This window comes from Peromyscus eremicus, chromosome 6 (genome assembly GCF_949786415.1).
Source record: "Peromyscus eremicus chromosome 6, PerEre_H2_v1, whole genome shotgun sequence".
Lineage (NCBI taxonomy): Eukaryota > Metazoa > Chordata > Mammalia > Rodentia > Cricetidae > Peromyscus > Peromyscus eremicus.
In genome coordinates, this window is record NC_081421.1 from 70,835,849 (window position 1) to 70,860,659 (window position 24,811).

The 24,811-nt window shown below is 42.7% G+C and overlaps 2 protein-coding genes across 2 annotated transcripts; both read right to left on the bottom strand.

Moving 5' to 3' along the window:
- Positions 1-960, bottom strand: LOC131913821 (olfactory receptor 5V1-like). Its single transcript, XM_059266598.1, has one exon. It carries the CDS (start codon positions 958-960, stop codon positions 1-3), a length of 960 nt encoding a protein of 319 aa, XP_059122581.1.
- A 14,758-nt stretch (positions 961-15,718) lies between these two features.
- On the bottom strand, positions 15,719-20,423 carry LOC131913822 (olfactory receptor-like protein COR9). The gene is given in 4 exon segments (XM_059266599.1): positions 15,719-15,750; positions 17,072-17,377; positions 17,380-17,679; positions 20,363-20,423. Coding segments are annotated over 4 exon segments (699 nt in total).
- Between the last annotated feature and the right edge of the window lie 4,388 nt (positions 20,424-24,811).

Consider the following 24,811-nt stretch of genomic DNA (forward strand, 5'->3'; position numbering starts at 1 on the left):
CTAATTGTTGGTCTCACTAGAGAAGCCATGTTTTCTAGTAAGCTTCCTCAGGGCACCCTTGACTTCCTTGTTTCTCAGGCTATAGATGATGGGGTTCAACATGGGGGTCACAACACAGAAGAGCACAGACACCAGGATATCCATGTCCAAGGAGTAGCCTTCCCTGGGTCTGTCATAGTTGAAGTTGGCTGTTCCAAAGAAAACCACCACCACAGTGAGGTGGGAAGCACAGGTAGAGAAGGCCTTTCTCCTGCCCTGAGCAGAGGGAATCCTAAGGATGGCAGAGATGATGAGCACGTAGGAGCCTGCAGTGAACAGGCAGGGGCTCAGGCCGATGGTGGCACTGGCCACATGGAGCACAGACTCATTGACAGAGGTGTCTGAGCATGAGAGCTTGAGGAGCAGTGGGATGTCACAGAGAAAGTGGCTGATCTGATTGGGTCCACACAGGGTGAGTGTAGCTGCCAGTGCTGTGTGAGTCACAGAATTCACCAAGCCACAGAGCCAGGACCCAGCCACCAAGCAGACACAGACCTTCACACTCATGAGAACCGGGTACTGAAGGGGTCGGCAAATGGCCACAAAGCGGTCATAAGCCATAGCGGCCAACAGAACACCCTCTGTGCCAGCACATGTCACAAAGAAGAAGATCTGGGAGAGGCAGCCTTCATAGGAGATGGTCTTCTTCTCCCTGAAGAAGTTCACCAGCATGACCGGAATGGTGGTGGATGTGTAGCAGATGTCCAAGAAGCTCAGGTTGCTGAGGAAATAGTACATTGGAGTGTGGAGAGCAGGGCTGACCCTGGTGGCCAACATTATGAGTGTGTTCCCCAAGAGAGTTGTCAGGTAAGTGGCCAGGAAGATCAGGAAGAAGATGCCTTGTAGACTGGAGTGGTTGGAAAATCCCAGGAAGATGAATTCTGTGACGTGTGTTTGGTTGCTCATTTCAAATGGAGTCATAGCTACGAGGAGAACAAAGGACCCAGAGTAAATGTGCTGAAGACACTGTTAAACATGTTCCTAAACTGCCAGAGCCATTTTCAATAAGGACTCATAAAGGAGTCTGGATGGTGGTTGCCTGTGGGGTTAGTCTTGAAGTGATCATTGTAAGAGGCCAAGCCAGCTTCTCTCCAGAATGTCCCACAAACTTACGTGACTGATGAGGGTGAGACTAGATGGAAGCACACTGAAAGCCAGCACTAACCCCCCAGTGAATGCACTGTTGTCAGCTCATTGTCTCTCGGTCTCAATACTACCCTTCTCTTATTATTGCCCTTTTTTGTAAACATCTCATTTTTCTCTAGAAGGCATGAATTTTCATTGCAAAAAAATAAAGAAAATCACAAGAATCCAGTCATCTACAGACCAGTTTAGTGTTCTTCCTCAGTGCATTGCACTGTAGGGTCTTTTTTCTTCCATTTTACACATAAAGTGTGTGTGTGTGTGTGTGTGTGTGTGTGTGTGTGTGTGTGTGTGTACGCGTGTTGTTAGTATGCACATGTACATATATTTGTGCATGTATATGGAAGCCACATGTCAAATCTTGGGTGTAGTTTCTTAAGAGCTATCCACCTTGTTTTTTGAGGCAGGATCTCTCACTGGGACCTTGGGTTGGCCGATTAGGCTGGACTGTGAGCTCCAAGCAGCCTTCTGTGTCTGTTACCCAGCACTGGGATTGCAACTTTATGCCAACGATCCCTTAATTGGGTGTGGGGGTTGAACCCAAGCACTCAAGTTTGTGTAGCAAGCACTTTGCTGACTGAGTTCTAGACTCAGCCTTCATTTAAAGTCTCGATCTCAACTTAAAACTGTAAAATACTCAGAGCACAATGTTTCAAAGTAGAAAGGATGAGATTAAACTATCTCTAGTCACAGATTATATGATTTTTATAGAGAAGGTGGCCCAAACTAATAAACAAATTTGGCAATATTGTACATAAAGCCAAACAGTTTTATCCTACACATTTGCACTGACCACCTAGGAAGGATATTTAAGAAAACGATTCCATTTATAATATGTCTAAAAGAATTAAGTACTTAAGAATCAATATGACTAATGTCACGAAAGATTTGGACACCCAAAGTACAAAATATTGCTGGAGGAAATGAGACAAAACCTAAACAAATGAAAAGAAGTTCTATGTTCATCCAATAGGAAGACTTAACATTGTTATATTGTCAATAACATCCACGATAATGTAGAGATTCAACACAAGTCCTAGCATGTGTTTTTGGTATTGTTTTTAACCAAAAAGGAGAAGTCCATCTCTCTAGATCTGTGTGGGATTACACAGGATCCCAAGTACCCAAACACCCTGGAAAAAGAATGAAGTAGAGACACTCATAATTCCTGATTCAGAAACTTACCACAAACTTAGAGTAATTAAAATAACATGCCCCTAGTGCGGGAACAGTCACCCTCTTCAAGGTAACAGAATAGAAAGCCCAGAAATAAATCTCACATAGAGAGTCTATTGCTCACTCAACAAGAGGCTGACATAATTCGATAGGGAAGGCCTGGTACTCTTGAAAAGTGGTTCAGGGAAAACTGGCTGTCACCACTCAAAAGGACGAAGTGGGCCTTTACCTTATTCTACACACAAAAGTAGCTCAAGATGGATCAAAGATCGGAATACCAGATATGTAGGCAACCAAAAATGTGAGTAAATTATATAGTTCATTGATTTAAGAGAGAATTGTGAACAGATGCAATAAATGGACAAGGAGGTTTAAGTAGGGAGAGGGATGGGCAGAGAAAGGGATTGTGTGATAATTAACACAAAGGATGTGTGAAAAAGCCATATAGAAAGCTATTATTCTATGAGTTTCCTAAACACAGAGAGAGAGAGAGAGAGAGAGAGAGAGAGAGAGAGAGAGAGAGAGAGAGAAGGAGAGAGAGAGAGAGAAGGAGAGAGAGAGAGAGAAGGAGAGAGAGAAGGAGAGAGAGAGAAGGAAGGAGAGAGAGAGAGAAGGAGAGAGAGAGAAAGAGAGAGAGAGAGAGAGAGAGAGAGAGAGAGAGAGAGAGAGAGAGAGAGAGAGACTCAAATAAAAGTGTGTAATTTGAGTTAGTCTATGCAGAGAAAAATGTTCCTCCCAGAAGCCAGAGACTGCCAAATAAGAAGCCCAGTCCTGGGTGTGGAATACCTTCTCTCAAGTTGTTGGTTGTGGGTGTCCTGGAGATCCACAAAACAATACAGCTGTTGTTCTTTTTCTCAGTTGTCCATGAGAACTCGATGGTAATGCTGTATTGCGGAAAACTCCGCACACTTTAGCCTCAGGGCATGGAGAAGTCAGTTAGTACTGACCTGGAAGCGTCCTCTCTGCTGGCTCTCATAGCACTGGGAAGAGTTGTTTGGACTCTCGTGGGAAAAACGTCATCAACGTTGTTTTTTTTTTTTTTTTTTTTTTTGGTTTTTGGAGACAGGGTTTCTCTGTGTAGCTTTGCGCCTTTCCTGGAACTCACTTGGTAGCCCAGGCTGGCCTCGAACTCACAGAGATCCGCCTGGCTCTGCCTCCCGAGTGCTGGGATTAAAGGCGTGCGCCACCACCCCCTGGCCGTCATCAACATTTTTATCCAGCAGTGAACTGTGTGAACTGTGATAAAGACTAGTATGGCAAGTATGCCCATGGGTACAATAATGTCATGAATATTATGGGGGTAACCAGCTGGGTTCAGACTGGATTTAAGGTCTGCTCCACAGGAGAAAACACACCTGGCTCAGAACCTATGGTTGGGGAGCTCATGGACCCCACGGATGGATCTACTGCCATTCATGTACTAAATGTACGTAGTATAAACTGTCCTCTAAATTCATATCTCTACCTACACAGTAGTGCATCTCTCAGACTCATAAGAGAAGTTCCTTTGTGTAGTGAATGGTGGTTAATGCAGAAACTCACAACTAATCAAAGTGTAGAGAATAAATGACCATGGCGTGATTAGCTATAAATGGGACATCTATGCCACACCCACTCCCTAAGGCTCAGGGACCATCCCAGAAGAGGGGACAGAAAGATTGTAAGAGGTTGGGGAGGACTGGAGCAAAACAGTGTCTACTGGACATGATGAGTTAGCTACACTCATAAACACACAGCAGCTGTGGTTGCCTGTATAAATCTGCACATAATCAAGTCAATCAACATTCTAGCATGGAATGAGGAGGGACTCCTGGGCTCCCCTAACTAAGGAGCTATTGACAGGCGATGGTTTCTGGGGGATAGAGGGGTGTTTTGTTTGTTTTAAGAGAATCACCTCTAGTAGGTCAACCACACTCCCACATCCAGGAGTATGTGGTTATCACCAATTGGACTTGGTGGGTTGTTCAAAACAGAAGACATGAGGAGAGCAAGGGGAAACTTTAGTTGGAATGTTACAAACAAACAGAAAAAGAGGACACGAAGTTGAAGTTGGGAGGGGCTGGGGAGGTAGGGGGTGCATCTTGGATGAGTTAGGGCAGGTGTAGGTTTAAAATGCCTTGCATAAAATTCTCAAAGAATTAATAAACTGTTATACTAAAACAACAGTAAAATGATAACCCATAGAATGGAAGAAAATATTGGCATATCAGAGACCTTACAACTAATTAATATCCATTAGATGTAGAGCGGATGGCCACAAAAACAACAGTAATTTAAAAACTCAATTCAAACATGGGCAAAGGGATTGAATGGGCATTTTCCAAAGAAGATAAATAAACAAGCATTTGGGAAGGTTCACATTCATTATTAGGAAGTTGCACTCAAAACCATGTTGAGATACTACTTTTCACCTACTGGAATGACTAGAATACAGAAATGGAAAGTAGCAAATGTTGCTGACAGTGCAGAGAGATTTGGAGCCTAGTGTGCTAAGAGAATTAATTCCTTGTCAGCCATTGGCTGGAGCCTGCCCTGTAGGCTGAGGGTGGAAGCTTCCTCTCCGCACGAAGCCAGTTTCATGAGTGGCGGCAAGAACGTTAATTAGTGGTCATCAGGGAATGATCTCTCTTGGTACTTAGCAAACGGGAGAGTTTGCTAAGTCTTTCTCTTTGGTCAGGGGCAGGACCCACCAATACCTTTGCAAATGAAACAGGCCTCATTGTGTTCAGCTGAACGTGAAGGCATGTGTTCCACAAAGAAACCCCAAATCAAATCACTGCCAAGAGATCTTAAGAGGCCCATTAATCAAGACTTTCCCTCAAGATGGCCAGAATGAGCCCACCAGAATGATATGTGAATCCAGAGCTCGATTGTTCATGCCTCTTCACCTAGAATCCCCACCATGAGGTCATATATGTGTCTTCTACTGTGACTACAGGGACACAGCAGAGAACACAGTAGAAAAAAGTTCCAGTGGTTATGGTGCCGACACCCTTTAGTGGAAAGGGACTGAACAGATGGCATGGTAGGTAGGTAACATTAATAGGCCACCTATCATGCCTGCATTTCCTGTGTCTACTTCCTCGTTTTCAAAGACAGCAGCAGAGCACCTTCCAATGTGTTCAATGATCAATGTTTGGGTGGTTTGTAGTAAGTTAGTTTCCAATGTCTGTTCAACATACATGGTGTGCAATAACTGAAATATCACACAAGTATTTAGCGACTATGTGTTATTTAAAACATTTTTTTTTTGTTCCAAAATAGGCAAAATTATTCTGCGATGATAAATGAACATACCATTTCTTCTTTGGATGATACTGATTGAAAGGCAAAAGGCACACTAGAAGAGTTTCTGAAGTGACGGCAAAGCTCTGTTTCTTGATTTGCATAGTGATTCCTTGGGTTCAGACGTTTGCAAAACATTGGTGGGTTTGTACATTTAGTGCCTTTCCATACTGCCAGTCATGGTGGTATACACCTCCAATCCTCACACTTGGGCAGAATCCAGGAGATCATGAGTTTGAAGCCAGTTTGAGATGCACAGGGAGAGAGTTCTCTCTTCTCTCTCTCCCTCTCCCTCCCTCTCCCTCCCTCTCCCTCTCCCTCTCCCTCTCCTCACTCTCTATCAGAATAGGCTGTGCATAATGTGGGAAAATCCCTACCAGCTGAACTTCAGACAAAACATTAATATCTAGACTATAGAAAGGACTGCAAAAACTACAGACCAAAAGAAGAGAACCAAAGCAAACTGCCAATCAACTAATCAATGAACTGAACAGACAACTCTCAAAAGAATAAATGCAAATGGGCAATAAATATTTTTAAAGTATGCAGTATCTTTAGCCATCATTCAAATGTAAATTCAAATGCTTTGGGATTCCCTCTAACTAGGTGATATATTGTGTCCCCCAATATATTGTGCATCCTAATAAACTTATCTGGGGTCACAGAACAGAATAGCCACTAGATAGACATAGAGGCCAGAAAATGGTGGCACACACGCCTTTAATCCTATCACTTGGGAGGCAGAGATCCATCAGATCTCTGTGAGTTCAAAGCCACACTGGAAACAGCCAGGCATGGTGACTCATGCCTTTAATCACAGGAAGTGATGGCAGGGAGCAAAAAGGTATATAAGGTATGAGGACCAGGAACTAGGCTGGTTAAGCTTTTAGGCTTTTGAGCAGCACAGTTCAGCTGAGAGGCATCCAGTCTGAGGAAACAGGATCAGCTGAGGAATTGGCAAGGTGAGGTGGCTGTGGCTTGTTCTGCTTCTCTGAACGTCCAGCACTCACCCCAATAACTGGCCTTGGGTTTGTTTTTATTAATAAGTATCTTTAAGATTTATGCTACATCTAACCCCAGTCAGAACATCTATCAGCAAGGAAACAGCAAGCCCACTAAGGGAGAGATCATTGGTTATTGACACACTCACACTCACAAAGCCTCAAAGACAACTAAATACCTTGGAGTGAACCTAGCCGAGGAGGTGAAAGACCTCTACAGTGAAAACTTGAAATCTCTGAAGAAAGAGCTTGAGGAAGTCACTAAAAATGAAAAGACGTCCCGTGCCCATGGACTAGAGAATTGCTGTGAAAATGGCCATTCTACAAAGCGATTTACAGACTGTGCTGGCTAGTTTTATGTGAATGCAACACATGCGAGCGTCATTGAGAGGAGGGAACCTCAACTGACAAAATGCCTCCATAAGACCTGGCTGTATGATGTTTTCTTAGTGATTGATGTAGGAGGGCACAGCCCACTGTGAATGATGCCATCCCTGGGCTGGTGATCTTGGATTCCTTAAGAAAGCAGGCTGAGCAATCCATTAAGCATCAACCTTCCATGGCTCTGCATAAGCTCCTGCTTCTAGGTTCCTGCCCTGTTTGAGTTCCTGCCCTGACTGTCTTCAATGATGGACTGTGATACGGACGTGTAAGAGAAATAAACCCTTTCCTCCCCAAGTTGCTTTTGGTTATGGTGTTTCATCACAATGCTAGAAAGCCCTAGTTAAGACAAGATTTAATATGATTCCAATAAAAATCTCTACAATATTCTTCACAGAAAAAAAATCCTTAAAGTTCATGTGGAACCACCAAAGACCCCAGATAGCCAAAGCAACCCTGAGCAAAGGAACCATTGCTGAAAGCATTCCTATTCCGGATTTCAAGATTTATTACAGAGCTATAGTAATGAAAACAGAACGCTATTGGCACAAAAACAGACATGCAAACTAGTACATTTTAAATACTTATACCTACAGACATAAGTGTTAATATCTCACCCCTCATCAAATTAACTAACTCCTTTTTACAACAGATGATGACTATTACAGAAAACCACAGATGGTCAAAATGCAGCAAACAACTCATTGTGGGCACCCAGCCCCCACTGATACATCTACAACCCAACAACATAACCCCCTACACCTAAGACTCCGGGAACATTGAGGAGGAGGGGCACAAAGATCATGAGAACCCCAGGACCAAGTCGTCTTCTGTGAGCCTGTGTCTTCTATACATGACAGACAGCTGCACCCAAGAAATCTCAACAATGTGGTCCCCTAAACAAGACCTGAACAATGCCCGCACCAGCTGACATGCCAGCATGGATGGAAGGACTCTGACAGGGCCTCACTCCTGGATGAAGAGCTACAAACAGAGGCAGTTAGTGACTGCTGAGAGAATCAGTCTTCTCCGGGGATGAGACCCCTGATTGGCTATTCAATACCAAAGGGTCATCTGTAAAAACACAAACATATAAACAACACTAAATGATGCCGGGTGGTGGTGGCGCACGCCTTTAATCCCAGCACTCGGATGGCAGAGGCAGGTGGATCTCTGAGTTTGAGGCCAGCCTGGTCTACAGAGTGAGTTCCAGGACAGCCAGGGCTACACAGAGAAACCCTGTCTCAAAAGAACCCAAAAACTGTAGATTTAATTCTTGGCACCAGAAACTTCTGAAAATAGATTTTTCCATTTTACTTTATATGAAATATATTTCATTTTTTTAAAAAAAGAGGAAATTAAAAGCAAGAGGTATTTTCATGTAGTTTTCCTTTCGGGTTGATCAGATGCACTTCTAGACTAAGACCTCCCGAATATTTTCCATTTTCTTCATCTCCCCACTTCCTCTCCACAGGAACAGCTCCCTAGTTTACTCCCAATCCCGCCCCACCCCAAGACTGCTGTGACTGTATTCAAATCACTTCCTTGCCCATTGTCTTGCCTTTCCATGTGTGTACAAACAAACCTTACTTTCCTCATGGCGATTAATTTGGAGATGTAACACTCCTCAGTAATTCCATGAGCCCTGGACTAACTCAGACACCACCCTCCAATTGCAGGCACGTGGTGCGGGTATTTTTACTGGGGACATTTGTGAGGAAATAGCAGGCTGGTGACCCAGGAAATACTTAGCAGCAGGAACCAGAAGTAAAATAGACAGCATGAGTTTGTCGAAGGCAGGAGACTCTTTTGTCTTCAGGTTTATAGGAGAAAGGCCCCAGGGGTCTCTGGGGTACTAGAGACCTTCTCTATGAGTTACTAGTGGAGCCCTGTTGCAGCCCCATCACTTAGCTGCACCCCTGGTCCCTGGAGAGCCCTGTTCGTGGCAGTGGGCTAGCAGGTCAGCCTGACTGGTCACTATCAAATTCCATGGCTACTTCTAACAAGCCTGGTGAGTTTTTGTTTCAAATACCATCTCCTTTGCTACCCCTGAGGAGTGACCCAGGGATGGTCAGGGCAGGAATGAAAAGGCTGTGTCAGAACCACTCTGAGAGCAAGGTTCTTAATTATTTATTTATTTATTATCAGGCTTTGGAGTTTGGAGAGGATCTCTGAAGCCATAGTTTGCAGAGGAGGAGTCAAGTTGCGACACTTTAAAGTCCGTGGGTGGTTCGGACATAGTGAGGGTACTGACTTGGTTTGGATAGGTTGAGCCATTGCGGCATCATTTATTAAAACAGAAATTAAAGGAGTGCAGCAGGTTTGGGGAGGGGAGAGAGTGGAGAGTTGGGTAATACTGGATGTTAGGTACCTATGGGATATACACTCGGGTATCCCAATGGGCAGTGGAACACTCCCCCCTACACACCCTCACACACCCCACAACACTCAGGAGACATGCTAATTTTTTTCAGATACAAACCTGAGAGTCATTGTCTTAAAGAGAACTGTTAAAGCCATGGATTTACAAGACAGGGCAAAAAGAGATGGCTAAGGTGAGAGCCTTGTGATTGGCTGAGTTGGAGGGATTAAGGCTCTAAGAGGCATGCCAGGAAGAGGCTTCTCCGTACTCTACCACACACTCCGGGTAGGCTGGCAGTGGGCGTTGCTTCCCCATAAAGCAGCAGGCTATTAGGATGGAGAACCATGCATCCTCTTAGAAAAGCTTTACATGGACTATTTAATGCAAGTATCCTCTTCTTTGTTTTCTCTATCAGCTGCATAGCTAGATCTAAATTTCTTTGACTAGCGACATGCATTTTTTTTTTTTTTCTTTTTGGTTTTTCAAGGCAGGGTTTCTCTGTGTAACAGCCCTGGCTGTCCTGGAACTCACTTTCTAGATCAGGCTGGCCTCAGACTCACAGAGATCCACCTGCCTCTACCTCTCCAGTGCTGGGATTAAAGATGTGGGCCACCACACCCAGCAACATGCATTTTCTTAACTGATAATATTGATAAATTCCCTACTCCCCTTTTGTAGATACATGTCACGGGTTATTCATAGAAAGGAATGAAAAGCTTTGTGGAAGGTAGACCCATAAAGAGCAAGTAATATGTAATTTGTACATAACTAAATTGTGAAAGTGAATGCTTTTAATACTCAGAGATTAAAAAAAAACAAACAACAACAACCACCAAACATGGCCTTCGAAGCTGCATACACTGCTTGTTTTAAATGCCTTCAAATACGTCTTGAAGGCAATCTTTGAGAAACATACCCACAACGCATTTAATGTACACATTTATATACATATACAGTAGACTCAGAAGCACAATGGTAGTGTTTTTTTTCTTTAATCTGATTGGCTACTCTAATTTTTTGTGGATTGGGGACAACATGAGATGTGCTATCTGCTGGATTTTCTACGTTCCTCATGCTCATGTTGTTTGTGTGTGGAAATAACAGTGAATTACCATCATCAGAAGCCTCTGTGAACAAGCTTCCCGTACGCACTACCGTTTGTATGAGACCCTGGGGTGTTGAGCACGTCTTGGAAACCACCTTCCATCCATCGCACATGGATAGATCTCCATCTGAAAGCTTCTTCTTGCTGGTGCTGACCTTTCTCTCCCTAGTAGGTGAGGATAGATTCCATGGTAGATGAGCTTTCTTAGGCTCAGTCTACACACGAAAAAAGGACAGCTTGACAGAAACCATGTTGAATTCAGTTAAAAGAAGTGTGTTTTCCTTTGAATGTTAAAGTAGCTTCACTGCAAACCATCTAATCAAAACCACAAAATGAATTCAACAAACGAATGGCAAAAACCTAGTTTAATTGGGATCTTCCAGACTGGGTAATGAGTAGGGACACATATTAGGTAACAGTGCTAGCACTCAAGAAATGCTTTGTCAGCTAATCTTAGGTGTCTGTGTCCTTGAAGGAAACAGACCTGGCATAAAATAAGCCAAGGTAATTTGTTTAGTGATTAAATCCTGTGAGCACGAGGAAATGGCATATTCATTTATATAAGATTCTGTCATACAAATCAATAGTTTTAAATTTAATTTTCATGGCTCCAGGAAAATTGCTCTTCTACTTCACACACACACACACACACACACACACACACACACACACACACACACTATTCAGGAGAGTTTTTCTAGAAGAGTTTAGGTGTTCTAGGCCAAGCTGATTTATTGTCTTTAGCTATACACTGCTTTCACCTTGATTCGGGTTACTGTTTGTATACCTTCACATGACATGAGCATGCGGGGCCAGATGGAATACCCAAATGTCAGGTAGTCCAGTGTCCGTGAAACTTTATACGCAAATTCAGAACATTCCCATCAGGTGAGGTGGATGGAGGTCCCTCCTATCCCAAACAGTTTTGATAGTTTCACGAGGAACTGGCCTTCTTGTTCTCACCTGGGCAGCTTTGGCCTCTTAATAAAGTGTCTGATTTCTAGTGGAAGCCGCCGTAAACTGTTTCTCTCTCCTGCACTTGTAGCTAGCCTCCCATCTGGATCCCATTGCACATGTCCTGTCCATCAGGCGGTCTTTGTGATTACCCTCACCCATCGTCACCCACGCAACACGTAAATAGTGCTGTGTCTCCTGTTCGGTGTGTGACTGCCCATCACTTGTGTGAATATGCATGTGCAAACGATCAAATGAGAGAGACACTTACATAAAAGGTCTCGATCCTTTTCCTCATAGTCTCCTCCACAAGCCCCGCGACTGGCAACAACAATGGTAGAACAGCGTAGTAGGTACTTTGCTGAACTCTAAGGCTGCTCCAGATGCTGCGCTGAGTGTCTGTCTCGGGTATCCATCACACCTTGACACACGTGTGTAAAGTTACACCAGGACTACTACTGGGGCTGGAATTTTATAGTGTCCGGCTGACTCTGAGGGTCATAATCTCCCTAGTGTGCTCTCCTACTAAGAACATTTCACGGAAGAAGAAAATGGGAGGATGAAAGAGAAGGAGGTGGGAAGGAAGGGAGAGAGGGGAAGGAGAAAGAGAGGGGGATGGAAATGGAAGAGGGAAAATACAGAAAAACCTGTAATTTTTCAAATTTTCTGAGAACTCAGTCAAATCATCATCTTCCCCTCTAAACAATAACAACAACAAAAACAAACATAAATAAAGTTATTGGTAATAACTGTCAATTTCCATTTCTTGGAATTATAACTATAAAAAGCAATTGAATGATTAGCAGTTGCACTTTCTATCAGTGGTCCCTATCTTAGGCAGTCCTGGTAGCAGATCACAGAGTGCTTGCTAGGCATGGGTTTCCCGAGTCCTCACCTCAGTCATGATAAAGACTGCTGGTTTTTAACCAGTGGCCTTAGTCTTAGGATCGAGAAGAGGGTGACTATGGAAAACTATACCTCTACACCAGCTCACAGCCTAGATAGCACAGAGCTAATATTCAGATTTACATCGGGGGACTTGGTGGTTAAGAGTACTTGCTGCTCTTGCAGAGGACCAGAGTTCCCAGCACCCGTGTGGAATAGCTCACAACCACTTGTAACTCCAGCTCTAGGAGATCTGACACCCACTTCTGGCCTCTGTGGACATCCACTCATATGTGGCATATACTCACATAGATACACAATACATATAAATGCAAATAAATCCTAAAACAACAACAACAAAAAATTTGAGTCCCTTTACATGGATACATATGTCAGAGTATGGAGGAAGTGACTTCTAATGATCTCTTGGTGAGAGATCCCCTCAGGTCCATGACCCGGCCATCATGGAGTTGTATATTCCTGGTGGTACCTGATCTCCATGCCTACCTGAAGCTGCCCAGGATGCAAAGCCTGAGGTACAAAGCCTATTAATTAACAACCCAAGTTGACCTTAAGACCCCCAGAAGTCAAACAGTGAATGGAGAGAATCCATCTCCGCAAACTGCCTCCCGATCTACACACACACACACACACACACACACACACACACACACACACACACACACTGTAATGTGTGCATGCACATACACAGAGCGAATTCATTAATTAGCTGTTAATTAAACTCTTTCACCAGACCCATGGAGGAACAAAGAGGCTGAAAGGAGACAACTGGATTGAACTATCATGGTTAGCCCTGTTCAGCAGTTCTGGTTCAAAAAACCCTCGAGAAAGATAATAACTCTCGAACACGTAAGTTTGACGCCATGACCACTTGGCCTGTGAGATCTTACTGCTCACTCTCTATGAGCAAATGTCCCACAGTGACCATGTGACAGTGGCAGCCTTTTCCAAAACCCCAAACAGCTCTTCTCTCTTTCCCAATCACCAAATCATCCCAGAAGACAAGTAACTGAGAAAATGAGAATAACCCAATCTACGAAATTTCTTCCTCAAGTGATGGAAGGCAAGAAAATAATTTGCAGACTGCAGAGCTTTATAAAGCAAACAAGCTGATGGCAGCATATCTCCTAAGGATCAGTGTGCTGTGAAATCAAGATAAGAGCCCTTGGCCGAGTGAACAAAAAGGTTTCTGATTACAAGTGTTATGCAAACTCAATTACATTTTATTTAAACAAATTTTTGTCTGCTCGTACTGTCAAAGAATAATGAATTAAAGGAGGAATGTGACCTTATGTTTTTTTCCCTGAAAATTATAGCCAAAATTGTGCTTGTCAAATTCAAAGTAGGACTAATATTTTGTATTGTACATTGTTTACTGTGAGCGTATTTCCCACAATATTATCTCACTTAAGGAATTCAGGCATCCCTTAGGATAAAAAGTAAACAACTAATGTCATTTCAACTCTGGCTTTATTATTGCTACTTTAGTAACTGATGCACATAAAAATGGTCTTAAGATTATTGGTATTACACAAATGTCATGAAAAGGGTGATAAGAATATGTACCATGTTTCATAATTGAATTTTCAGGGTTGATATCCTGAGCTGGGCAGAGTTTTTCTCATGTGTGATAGTTAATTAAAAAATACCTGCTTACCACTGACACCTGTTGAAAGCCGTGTGTCTCTGGCTTTGGTGTGAGTGAGCTTCTGTGCCCTCCACAACATTGGGCTTTGGTAGAAGTGGCTGTTGACCTTCATGCATCATGATGACCCACCATCCTTGAGGTCTGCCTATTACACATTCATTGCTTCACAGAGGAGTCAAAGCCCATGATTTCTCTATATTTCATTTTTCTAGGATGGCAATTTATAAAGGCTCATGCACTGACCTTTAGGGAGTAGCCTAGCCAATCCCTCTCTCAGCAGCTGCCTGTAATGCCTTGGCACACAAATACAAGGGCAAAACCAGCCTAAACAGAGGCTGTAGAAACAAAGAACAATTAACTCTCCTGTGCATTCATTAAGGTCACAGAAAAAAAAAAAAATCTTTTCCCAACATCCAACGAGAACAGCTCCTATCTCTTTTGGGACATTTGTTAGTGAATTTCAGTCCTAAATGTATTGTTAGGATTTGTGGTGGCTAAAGCCTGAAGACCTGTCTGTCCTCCTTCCCAGTGGATATGCAAGCACGTAGGCTTGTTTGATTGGATTTTCCAATGTACAAATGACTGGTAGCCATGGCCAAGAGCTATGGATCTAGACTTTATGCTACAACCCTGCCAGTCGGGTGTGCACATGAGCTGTAGTTCTAACAGCATAGCTGCTTTCTTAGCTTTTAGTTAATCCTAGCAGGCTGCTTTTCTGGGTGGAAGGCTCCTTCTCAACAGCACCCTTCTGTCTAATTCCTTGTCTTTTCATTGTTCATAAAAGAGCATTGACGCTGTTTGCTCTTGAAAAGTTTAAAGGGGGGAAATCACAGCCACCAAATGGCTCTATAGGACACAAACGGGGAGAGAGCTCTGAGTTTGAAAATATTGCAGTGTTTTATTGCATCATTTAATTACTATATTAGACAGCATTAATCATCTGTGAAAGTTTATCTTCATGGTCAACTTGACTGGACTTGGAATTACCTAGGAGACACACCTCTGAGCTTGTCTGTGAGAAAGTTTCCAGAGGCTTGATGGAGGGCAGCACCACGCCAAGGACGGCCACTGTGTGACACTTCCTGACAACAGGCAAAAGGAGAGGGTGTTGCCCAGGTCTAAGTCGGTGAATCAGTGACTTTTTTAGGTGGGACCGGGGAACTATTCACAGCAGTATGGGTGAGGAGTTAGTTACAGGGGCAGAACTTGTTCAAAGACAGCTGCACCACCAAAGTCCACCCAGCATGGGTAACGGCTCACAAAAGCTGGAAAACTAGAAAGCACTGCACAGCATGCAGGCAGATCAGCGGGTTACAGAGTGTGCTAGTTAGGGTTGGTTTCTTGTTTTGTTTGCTTTTTGTGAACTTGACACGAGCTAAAGAGTTTCTTGTGGGATGGAGCATTTCACCTCCCTTTAGCACACCCTGTGTTAGGGAGCTTCCCTCCAAGATGGAGGTTTATTTCAGAGGAAACTGCTGCACAATCACTAGGATCCCAGACTGAATAAAAAAGGGGGGAGGCAGCTGAGCACCAGCATCGACCTTTCTCTGCTTCCAGACATCGCAGAGTGACCCCCTGCTTCATGTTTCTGTTGCCATGACTTTCACACCTTAACAGACTGCGTCCCTCAAACTTGAACCAAAGAGAAATATAGGCTTCTCTAAGATGCTTGTTCAGGATTTTTTTCTCAGTATAGCAACTAATACAATCTCTAAAGCTCACATAGTCTCGAACATGGTTTTTTCCACATCTGAAAGAGAAGCACAAAAGTGGTCCTCATTAAACACCTTGATAGATGCAAATGAAAGCAATCAGTTATCACGACCTGCACCACACACACACACACACACACACACACACACACACACACACACACAGAGTCACAAACTATCAATGAGGGTGGTGGGAAACTGGAAACTTCATTCACTGTTGACAGTAATGCAAAATTATGGGACCATCAGGGCTGGAGAGACAGCTCAGCTCCTAAGAGCACCTGCTGCCTAATCACAAGGACCATAGTCAAGATCCCAGTACCCACAAAGCAAGTGAGGCCCCATGAAACCCTGTAATCTGAGATTCTAGCGGCTGGGGCTCTGGAGCTTACTGGATTCTAGACTAACCAAGACATGAGCCCCAGGTCTGTGAAGGGAATTTCCTCAGAGGAACAGGTGGACGTTGACGGAGCAGGATTTGCTCTTTGGGGTTTTCCACACATGTACAGGTGTATCCATGTACACACACACATACACACACACACACACACACACAGACAAAGACAGAGAGACAGAGAGAAAGAGACAGAGACAGAGAGAGAGGCAGAGAGAGAGAGAGAGAGAGAGAGAGAGAGAGAGAGAGAGAGAGAGAGAGAGAAATAGATTCACATACACTCACATGCAAAGGAAGGAAGGAAAGAAAAAGAATTTGGAAAACAGTTTGGTAGTTATTTGAAATATTGAGTACAGGGTTACCACATGGAATTCCTTTCCTATATACAAGAGCAAACCCTCTAACACCCTGAATAGAAATAATCTGAACAATGTCATTTATAATAGGAAGCAAGTGGGAACAATTCAAATATCAGTTAATTGACTAATGGAACAATGTTATACAGCTGTACAATAGAATATGGTTTGGCTTAAAGAGGAATGAAGTTCTGATACACATTACAACATGGGTAAAGACTGAATACATTGTACCAAAGGTAGAAAGCCAGACAGAACATGCCATATATTATATATTTACATTTACATTAAATGCCCAGAATAGGCAAATTCACAAAGACATAAAATAGATGAGAAGTTTCTCAGAGTTGAAGGTTTTTAGGAAATATAAGTAATGACTACTGGCATAAGGGTCTTTGGGGTCCAGTGTTGAAAACACTCCAAAACATCAGTTCATTGGAGATCCCAGTGTACATGAGATCAGTGTGTGGAATGTAACTGTTTGTCCTCGTGGGATGGGGCAGAACAGCTGTGAAGAGGAGCTAAGTGGAGAAAGCACTGTAAATCTTCATCTGGAATGCTCCTCTTCTTCCACAACCAACAATATTCTCAGAAAAAAAATTATCTCACCAGAGAATCCATGTTTTCCAGTAAACTTTCTCAGGTTGCCCTTGACCTTGTTTCTCAGACTGTAGATGATGGGGTTCAACATGGGGGTCACAACACAGAAGAGCACAGACACCAGGATATCCATGTCCAGGGAGAAGCCTTCCCTGGGTCTGTCATAGTTGAAGTTGGCTGTTCCAAAGAAAACCACCACCACAGTGAGGTGGGAAGCACAGGTGGAGAAGGCCTTTCTCCTGCCCTGAGCAGAGGGAATCCTAAGGATGGCAGAGATGATGAGCATGTAGGAGCCTGCAGTGAACAGGCAGGGCTCAGGCCGATGGTGGCACTGGCCACATGGAGCACAGACTCATTGACAGAGGTGTCTGAGCATGAGAGCTTGAGGAGCAGTGGGATGTCACAGAGAAAGTGGCTGATGTGATTGGGTCCATACAGGGTGAGTGTAGCTGCCAGTGCTGTGTGAGTCACAGAATTCACCAAGCCACAGAGCCAGGACCCAGCCACCAAGCAGACACAGACCTTCACACTCATGAGAACCGGGTACTGAAGAGGGTGGCAAATGGCCACATAGTGGTTGTGAGCCACGGAAACCCACCAATGCTCACTGGCTGCTTCTGTCACAAGCAAAAGGACATGGGAGACAAGGTCTTCTCAGGACCAGGTCTTCTTTTTCTAGCATTACCTTGACTATGGTATAGCTCATGTCTAAGACATTCAAGTTAGGGGTGAAATAACACTTGGAATGTGTTGAAATAACACTTGGAGGGAAAGACTGACAATATTCACAATTCCCAGAAAATTTGCCAGTTAAATGAGTGAAGATCACTAAGACCAGGAAAAATGGCTCCTGTACTTCAAGATGGCAGGAAATTCTATAACCTTAATTTAGTCACTGTTGTTTGAGTTTCAATTTCTTTGAATTCTGTTTCAAATTAAGTGATAATTTGGAAGTAAAAATTTAAAACAATAAGATAGGGTGACTGTTGTAGAATATTTAAGATGTATTACATTTATTTATGCTGTGAAGCATTTGCTTTAATGATGTAACGGTGTGTTGCATTCTTTTATGTTGCCTTTGTTTAACTCTGTGAAACTGTGTTTAGACAGGACTGTGCTTGTCTAAAACACCTGATGGTCTAATAAAGAGCTGAGTGGCCAATAGCAAGGCAGGAGAAAGGATGGGCAGGGCTGCCAGGCAGAGAGAATAAATAGAAAATCTGGGAGGAAAAAAAGGAAGAGCACAAGAACAAGGAGAGGAGGATGCTAGGGATCAGCCACCCAGCCAGCCATGGAGTAAGAGTGAAAGTAAGATATACAGAAGTAAGAAAAGGAAAGAGCCCAGAGGCAAAAGATAGACAGCATAATTTAAAGTTAAGAAAAGCTGGCAAGAAACAAGCCAAGCTAAGGCCGGGCGTTTATAATTAAGAATAAGTCTCCATGTGTGATTTATTTGGGAGCTGGGTGGCAGCTCCCAAAGGAACAAAAATAACCAACATCAGTAGGTGGCAAACACCGAGAGAGCTGACTGAATCTTCATTTCTTGAATTAAGTAACATTCTCTAGATACTGTAGCTTGACTCTGAGAACAGAGTCATTCCTGTGGGGTCTCCTTTGTTGTCATGGTCCATGTGGCCACCAGTCCACAAGAACAAAAGGGCAGAAGAGATGACAGAGATCCTTGGATGGCCCATGAACACAATGGAGACAGCCCTCTGGGAGATGACTTCAGTGAATCAGCTCAGCTTTATTCCAGAGTATAGGGAATATAAAATATAGGATTGGGAAGCCTGGGGACAAATCCTAATTTGCATTAAGTGGCGTGCTCCTCTCATAAGGCTTCGTCTGTGGCAGCAGGGTCCTATAGCAGAGCTCCTAGTACAAGTCCTAGTTACCATATGTGCAGCAGGGGAGGGTTCTCGCAGGAAACTGTGCCAAAGGTCACCCTAGAGATCAATTAGGCATCTAAGCGCGCATGTCCATGAACAAGCATGTACTTTGTACTAAAAAACAGGTGTGGAGATCAGAGAGAAGCTTCTAGGAGTCAGTCTTTTCTTCAGCTCTAGGTTCCGGTGATGAGACTCTGGTCCTTTGGCTTGGTGGCAAAGGCCTTTACCCACTGAGCCATCTGGCCAGCCAATACTACTTGATTTTGAAACAGTTTAGTTGAACTATAGCCACATCCTTTCACTTACTACATACTGTGACTGTTTCATGCCCCAGTGGCAGTACTGAGCAGTTAAGAAAGGGATCAAAAAGCCCACAATAATCTAAAGTATTTATTTTCTCGCCCTTTACAGAGAAAAGTTCTCCAAGTCTTTGTGTAAGTAATTTGGGGGGCGAGTTGTGACTTTGACAGTACCGTTTAATCTAATTTAAATTTCAAAACCATCACTTTGGCACTTGTTAACCTTGACCTTAGCTGTTTACTTAGCTTCTAAAGTTTGAGTTTTGTCATGTTCAAGATGAAATAATGCAAGAATTACAGAGTTTTTGTGAAAATTAAGTTAAGGAAATGAGTAACAGAGCAATGAAATATTGGGAGGTGTTCAGTTGGGGAACACAGACTGTCTTAGGGCTTCTATTGCTACAAGGAAACACCATGACCGAAAAGCAAGTTGGGGAGGAAAGGATTTATTTGGCTTACACTTCCGCATCACAGTTCATCATCAAAGAAAGTCAGGACAGGAACTCCAACAGGGCAGGAACCTGGAAGCAGGAGCTGATGCAGAGGCCGTGGGAGAGTGCTGCTTACTGGCTTGCTCAGCCTGCTTTCTTATAGAACCCAGGACCCCCAGCCCAGGGATGGCACCACCCACAATGGGCTGAGCTCTCCCCATCCATCACTAGTTAAGAAAATGATCTACAGCTAGACCTTCAGTAGTCGCTCTCAAGTGAGGTTCCATCCTTTCAGATGACTCTAGCTTGTGTCAAGTTGACATAGGAGTAGCCAGATCACCCATTGTCCCCCCATTCTGCCCATGCTCCACTTCAAGCTCCTTTTTGTGGTGTTCTTTCTCCAGCTTAACTCATGACTGTTTCAGACACCCCTACCAGCTCCACCCAGAAGCAACCAGTACATAATCAAATCCACACATTTTTCTTTTTCATAAAACAACCCTTACCTTCGGTCTTCCTGTGTCCTTGTTATGTATTCTGAACATATTGTTCTAGGATTCCAGTAAGGAAGGAAGTTTTTAGTAATTTGATTTCCTCTGAAAAATGGAAATATGACTCGGCAAGTCACACTGTAAAGTGTTTAATAAAATTAGGGCCAGTGCCTCTAAATTTCCTTCTCACGACATTCTCTCTCGGCTAGCAGCCGGAGCTTGACATTTGCTGCCCCATTTCCTCTTGCCATGCCTATAGCTAAAGCTTCAGCGAATGCTGTTGATTCACTCTCTCAAATATACTCCAATTTATGAGTTTATTCCTATTCCTGTGACCAAACATAAATAGAATTTACCAGCTAGATCCTTCTCATTCTTCAAGTCTCAGCTTGAATGTCACTTTTTTGAGATTTTTAGGTTGGGTTACACAGGGTTACGTAAGGTCATATTCATGCAAGTGTACATTGGACTTTGAGCATGTCCCCATTCCCTGACCCTCTCTTGTCCACTCTCTCTCCCATTCGTCCCTTTGTTCTCTAGACACTGTCACTTCTGTTCTTATGCCGTGTGCACACATATGATTTTATGGCTTTATAAAGTTTAAGGATGAATTAAATATTTGTTCTTCTGAGACTGACTTAAATCACTTAATATGATTATTTTCCAGTTGAATCCATTTTCCTGGAAATGACAAAACTTCATTCCTCTTTATGGCTGAATATTCCACTGTGATTATGAACCACACTCAAATGTGTCTTTATTTGTGTGTGTATGTGTGTGAACTCACGTGTGCATGTATTCACATGTGCCTGGGGAGACCAGAGGTCAATCTTGAGTGTCACTCTTCAGATATTACCCACCTTGGTTTTTTGTTTGTTTTTTTTTCAAGATTTATTTTATGTATGTTGTGTTCTATCTGCATGTACACCTGCATGCCAGAAGAGGGCATCAGATTCCAGTATAGATGGCTGTAGAACTACTATGGGTTCCTGGGAATTGAACTCAGGACCTTTGGAGGAGCTGCCAATGCTCTTAACCTCTGAGCCATCTCTCTAGCCCCAACCTTGTTTTTTTGTTTTGTTTTGTTTTGTTTTTTTGTTTTGTTTTGTTTTTTTTTTTTTTTTTGACACAAATCTCTCAATGATTGTAGAGCTCACCAAGTAGATGAGGCTGTTCAGCTAGTTGGTTCCAGAGCCCTGTCTGTCTCCGCCTCTCCGGCACTGAGATCAGAAGCACACACCACATCCTCAACTTCTTTTCATAGAGTCTAGAGCTCCGGCTTGGGTCCTAAAACTTGTATGGCGAATACTTTACTGACTAAACTACCTCCCCAGCTTCAAGCCCCGTTTTCTTCATAGCTGGTTCTTTAAAGCAGCTGTTCCGAATAGCGCTATAGTAAACGCTGATGCACTGTCTCTCTGTGCTGTGTTGACTTAGAATCATTTGGGTAAATGCCCAAGAATGATACAGTTGGATCTACATTTATTTCTTTGAGGAGTCTCCACACCGAGTTCCATAGTGGCTGGGCTTGTTTACAATCCCAGCGGCGTGTGTCAAGGGTTCCCTTTGCCCACATCCTTTCCCACACTTGTTTTCTTGGTGACTAGCATTCTGATGGGATGAGATGGAATCTTGGTGCCCTTTTTATTGTGTTTCTTTAATGGCCCTTTGCATCTAATCTCTTGAGAGCTGTCTGCTTTATTTATTGATTGGGTTCTTTGGTTTTTGGTGTTTAGTTGTTCAGTTCTCTGTGTGTTCTGAATATTGACCATCTGTTAGATGTATAGCTAGCAAAGATTTCTCTCCATTCTATAGCTGTCTCTTCATTCAATGAATTGTTTTTGGTTCATAAGCTTTTTAATTTCTTTCTTATTGGAAATAGATTTTTCTCATATAATATATTCCGATTACAGTTTCCCCTCCCCCAACTCTTCATAGGTCTTCCTTACTTCTTCACCCACCCAAATCCATATCCTTTCTTTCTTTCTCTCATTAGAATACAAACAGGCATGTAAAAACAATAACAAAATAAAATAAGATAAAACAAGAGCAAACAGACCAGAATAAGACAAAACAAACAAACAGAAACAAAGAGCCAAAGAAAAAGCACAAGAAACCATATAAACTCAGAGATACAGATGTTCACACGTACAGAAATCCCATAAAAACACAAAACAACAATAACAAAAAAACCTGTAATATATACACAAAGGACCTGAAGGGAGGAACATTTGCGAGTGGTCTTCAGTTGGAGATAGCTCTAGTTTAGAGATGAGGGTGCTTTTTAATTTCTTGAAATCCCATTTGTCACCTGCTGGCACTTCGCCCTGAGTCACCAGAGCCCATTCAGAAAGTGTCTGTCTAAACCTTGAAGTGTTTCCCTGAGTTTCCTTCTATCAGTTTTAGAGTTTCAGGTCTTGCATTAAAGTTTTGATCCGTGTAAAGTTTATTTTGTACAAAGTGAGATTTAAGAATCGAGTTTCATTCTTCTTTTATTTTAAATGTATTTTATTTTTATTTTCTGTCTGTGAGTTTTGCCCGCACAGGCCCATGGAGGTCAGAAGACCTCGTCTGATCCCCTGAACCTGGATTTAAGGATGCTGTGAGCCACCACTGGGTGCTGGAAACCAAACCCCGGTCCTCTGTAAGAGCATCAAGTGCTGTAGGCGTGGAGCACCTCTTCAGCCCTGGGTTTCCTTCTTCTCCGTGTGGATAACTAGTTTTTCCAGAAACCCTGTTTTGGAAGCTACTGTCTTTTCTTCAATGTGTGTATGTCTGTGGCATGTTTGACAGAAATCAGTGACTGAAGCTATGTGGGGTCATATTCATGCCTTATTTTCCGTTCCGTTGATTTACATGTCTGTTTTCATGGGAGTACCAGGTGCTTTCATTACTATGGCTCTGTAGCAAGACTCGAACTCAAGTATGGTGCTCCTTCTGGTGCTGGGTTTTGTTGTGGCCACTCAGGATTGCATCTACAGCCTTTATTATGTTTTCCTTCCTCTTTTAGCTTCTTCAGGGCTTTTTTTTTTTTTTCTTTTTCTTTTTTTGGTTTTTCGAGACAGGGTTTCTCTGTGTAGCTTTGTGCCTTTCCTGGAACTCACTTGGTAGCCCAGGCTGGCCTCGAACTCACAGAGATCCACCTGGCTCTGCCTCCCGAGTGCTGGGATTAAAGGTGTGCGCCACCACCGCCCGGCCTTCTTCAGGGCTTTTATCATGAAGAGACATTGGATTTTGTCAAAAGCCTTTTCTGCATCTAATGAAATCATCATCCTTGAGTCCACTTATGTGATATATTGCATGTATCAACTCGTGTACCATTAATATGCCTGTGTCTGTGTAATGATGCCAAGTTGACCATGCTGAGTTTTGAATAAGTTCTTCACTTACATATGCAGATATTTGTAGCAGGATTTTTCTCTTGGGCCACTAACCAGCTTCCAAATTATGACATGGAGACTTTTTATTAGTTATGAACGTTTGACCTAGCTTAGGCTCCTTTCTGGCTAATTTTCTTTAACTTAAATTAATCTGTTTATCTACCTTTTGCCTCAGGGCTTTTTACCTTTCCTTTTTTCTGTATGTCTTACTTTCCTGCTTCCTCCAGTGTCTGTTTTTTAAAACACTGCTTTAGTTCCATCACTGGCTATTGACTAAGTTGTTTATCTCATCTTAGTTTTGTTTTGTTAGCTCACATGAGTCTTGAAATCTATTCATTCCTTTTAGGTTTTCCAACTTTGTGAAATACATTTTTAAGAAATGTCCTAATGATTTATTGAATTTCATTGCTATCTATTGTAATGTTTTCCTTTTGTGTCTTAATGTTGTTAATTTGGGTCTTTTGTCTCTTTGGGTTGCTTGACTAAGGGTTTGTTCATTTTTATTACCTTTCCAAAGAATTAACTCTTTATTTCATTGATTTTTGGCATTGTTTTTTCATTTCCACTTCATTAATTTCTTCCCTGATCTTGTTCCTTTCTGTCCACTGGCTTTTAATTAATTAATTTCAAAGGCAGAGAGTATGTCACAGCACATGTGTGGAGCTCAGAGGACACCTTAGGGAAGCTGGTTCTCTACCTTCACCATGTGGGTGCTGGGGAATTGAACTAAGATCATTAGTTTGGTGGCAAGCACCTTTATCCACTGAGCCATAGCACTGGCCCAGTCTTCTGATCTTGAGTTTAGCTCATTGGTTTTCAAGCCCTAAAGTATGAGTAGGTTTCCTTGAGATCTTTCTACTTTCCCATGCATGTACTTGTAGCTATGCACACTTCTCTTATTTTTACTTTCATTCTGCCCCCATAGGTTTTCATATGCTGTGTTTTCATTTACATCAAATTCTGGAAAAAATTTCATTTCTTTTTTAATTTCTTCAATGACTCATTCATCATTTAGTAATGTGTTGTTCAGTCTCCATGAGTTTGTGTGTTTCCACAGTTTTTCTCACTGTTGATTTCTACCTGTATTCCAATATGGTTAGATAGAGTTTGTATTTTTCCTTGTATTTATTCAGACTTGTTTTATGTCTTGTTTATGACCTATTTTATAGAAAGGGCATGCTCTTTATGGCATGCTCAAGCTTGTGGTGCTTGAGCAGACTCTTCTGTGAATCTATGCTGGGTCTATTTGATCTACAATG

Excerpts from the sequence above, each read along its gene's own strand:
- LOC131913821 (XM_059266598.1), bottom strand. The coding sequence starts at position 960 with ATGACTCCATTTGAAATGAGCAACCAAACACACGTCACAGAATTCATC.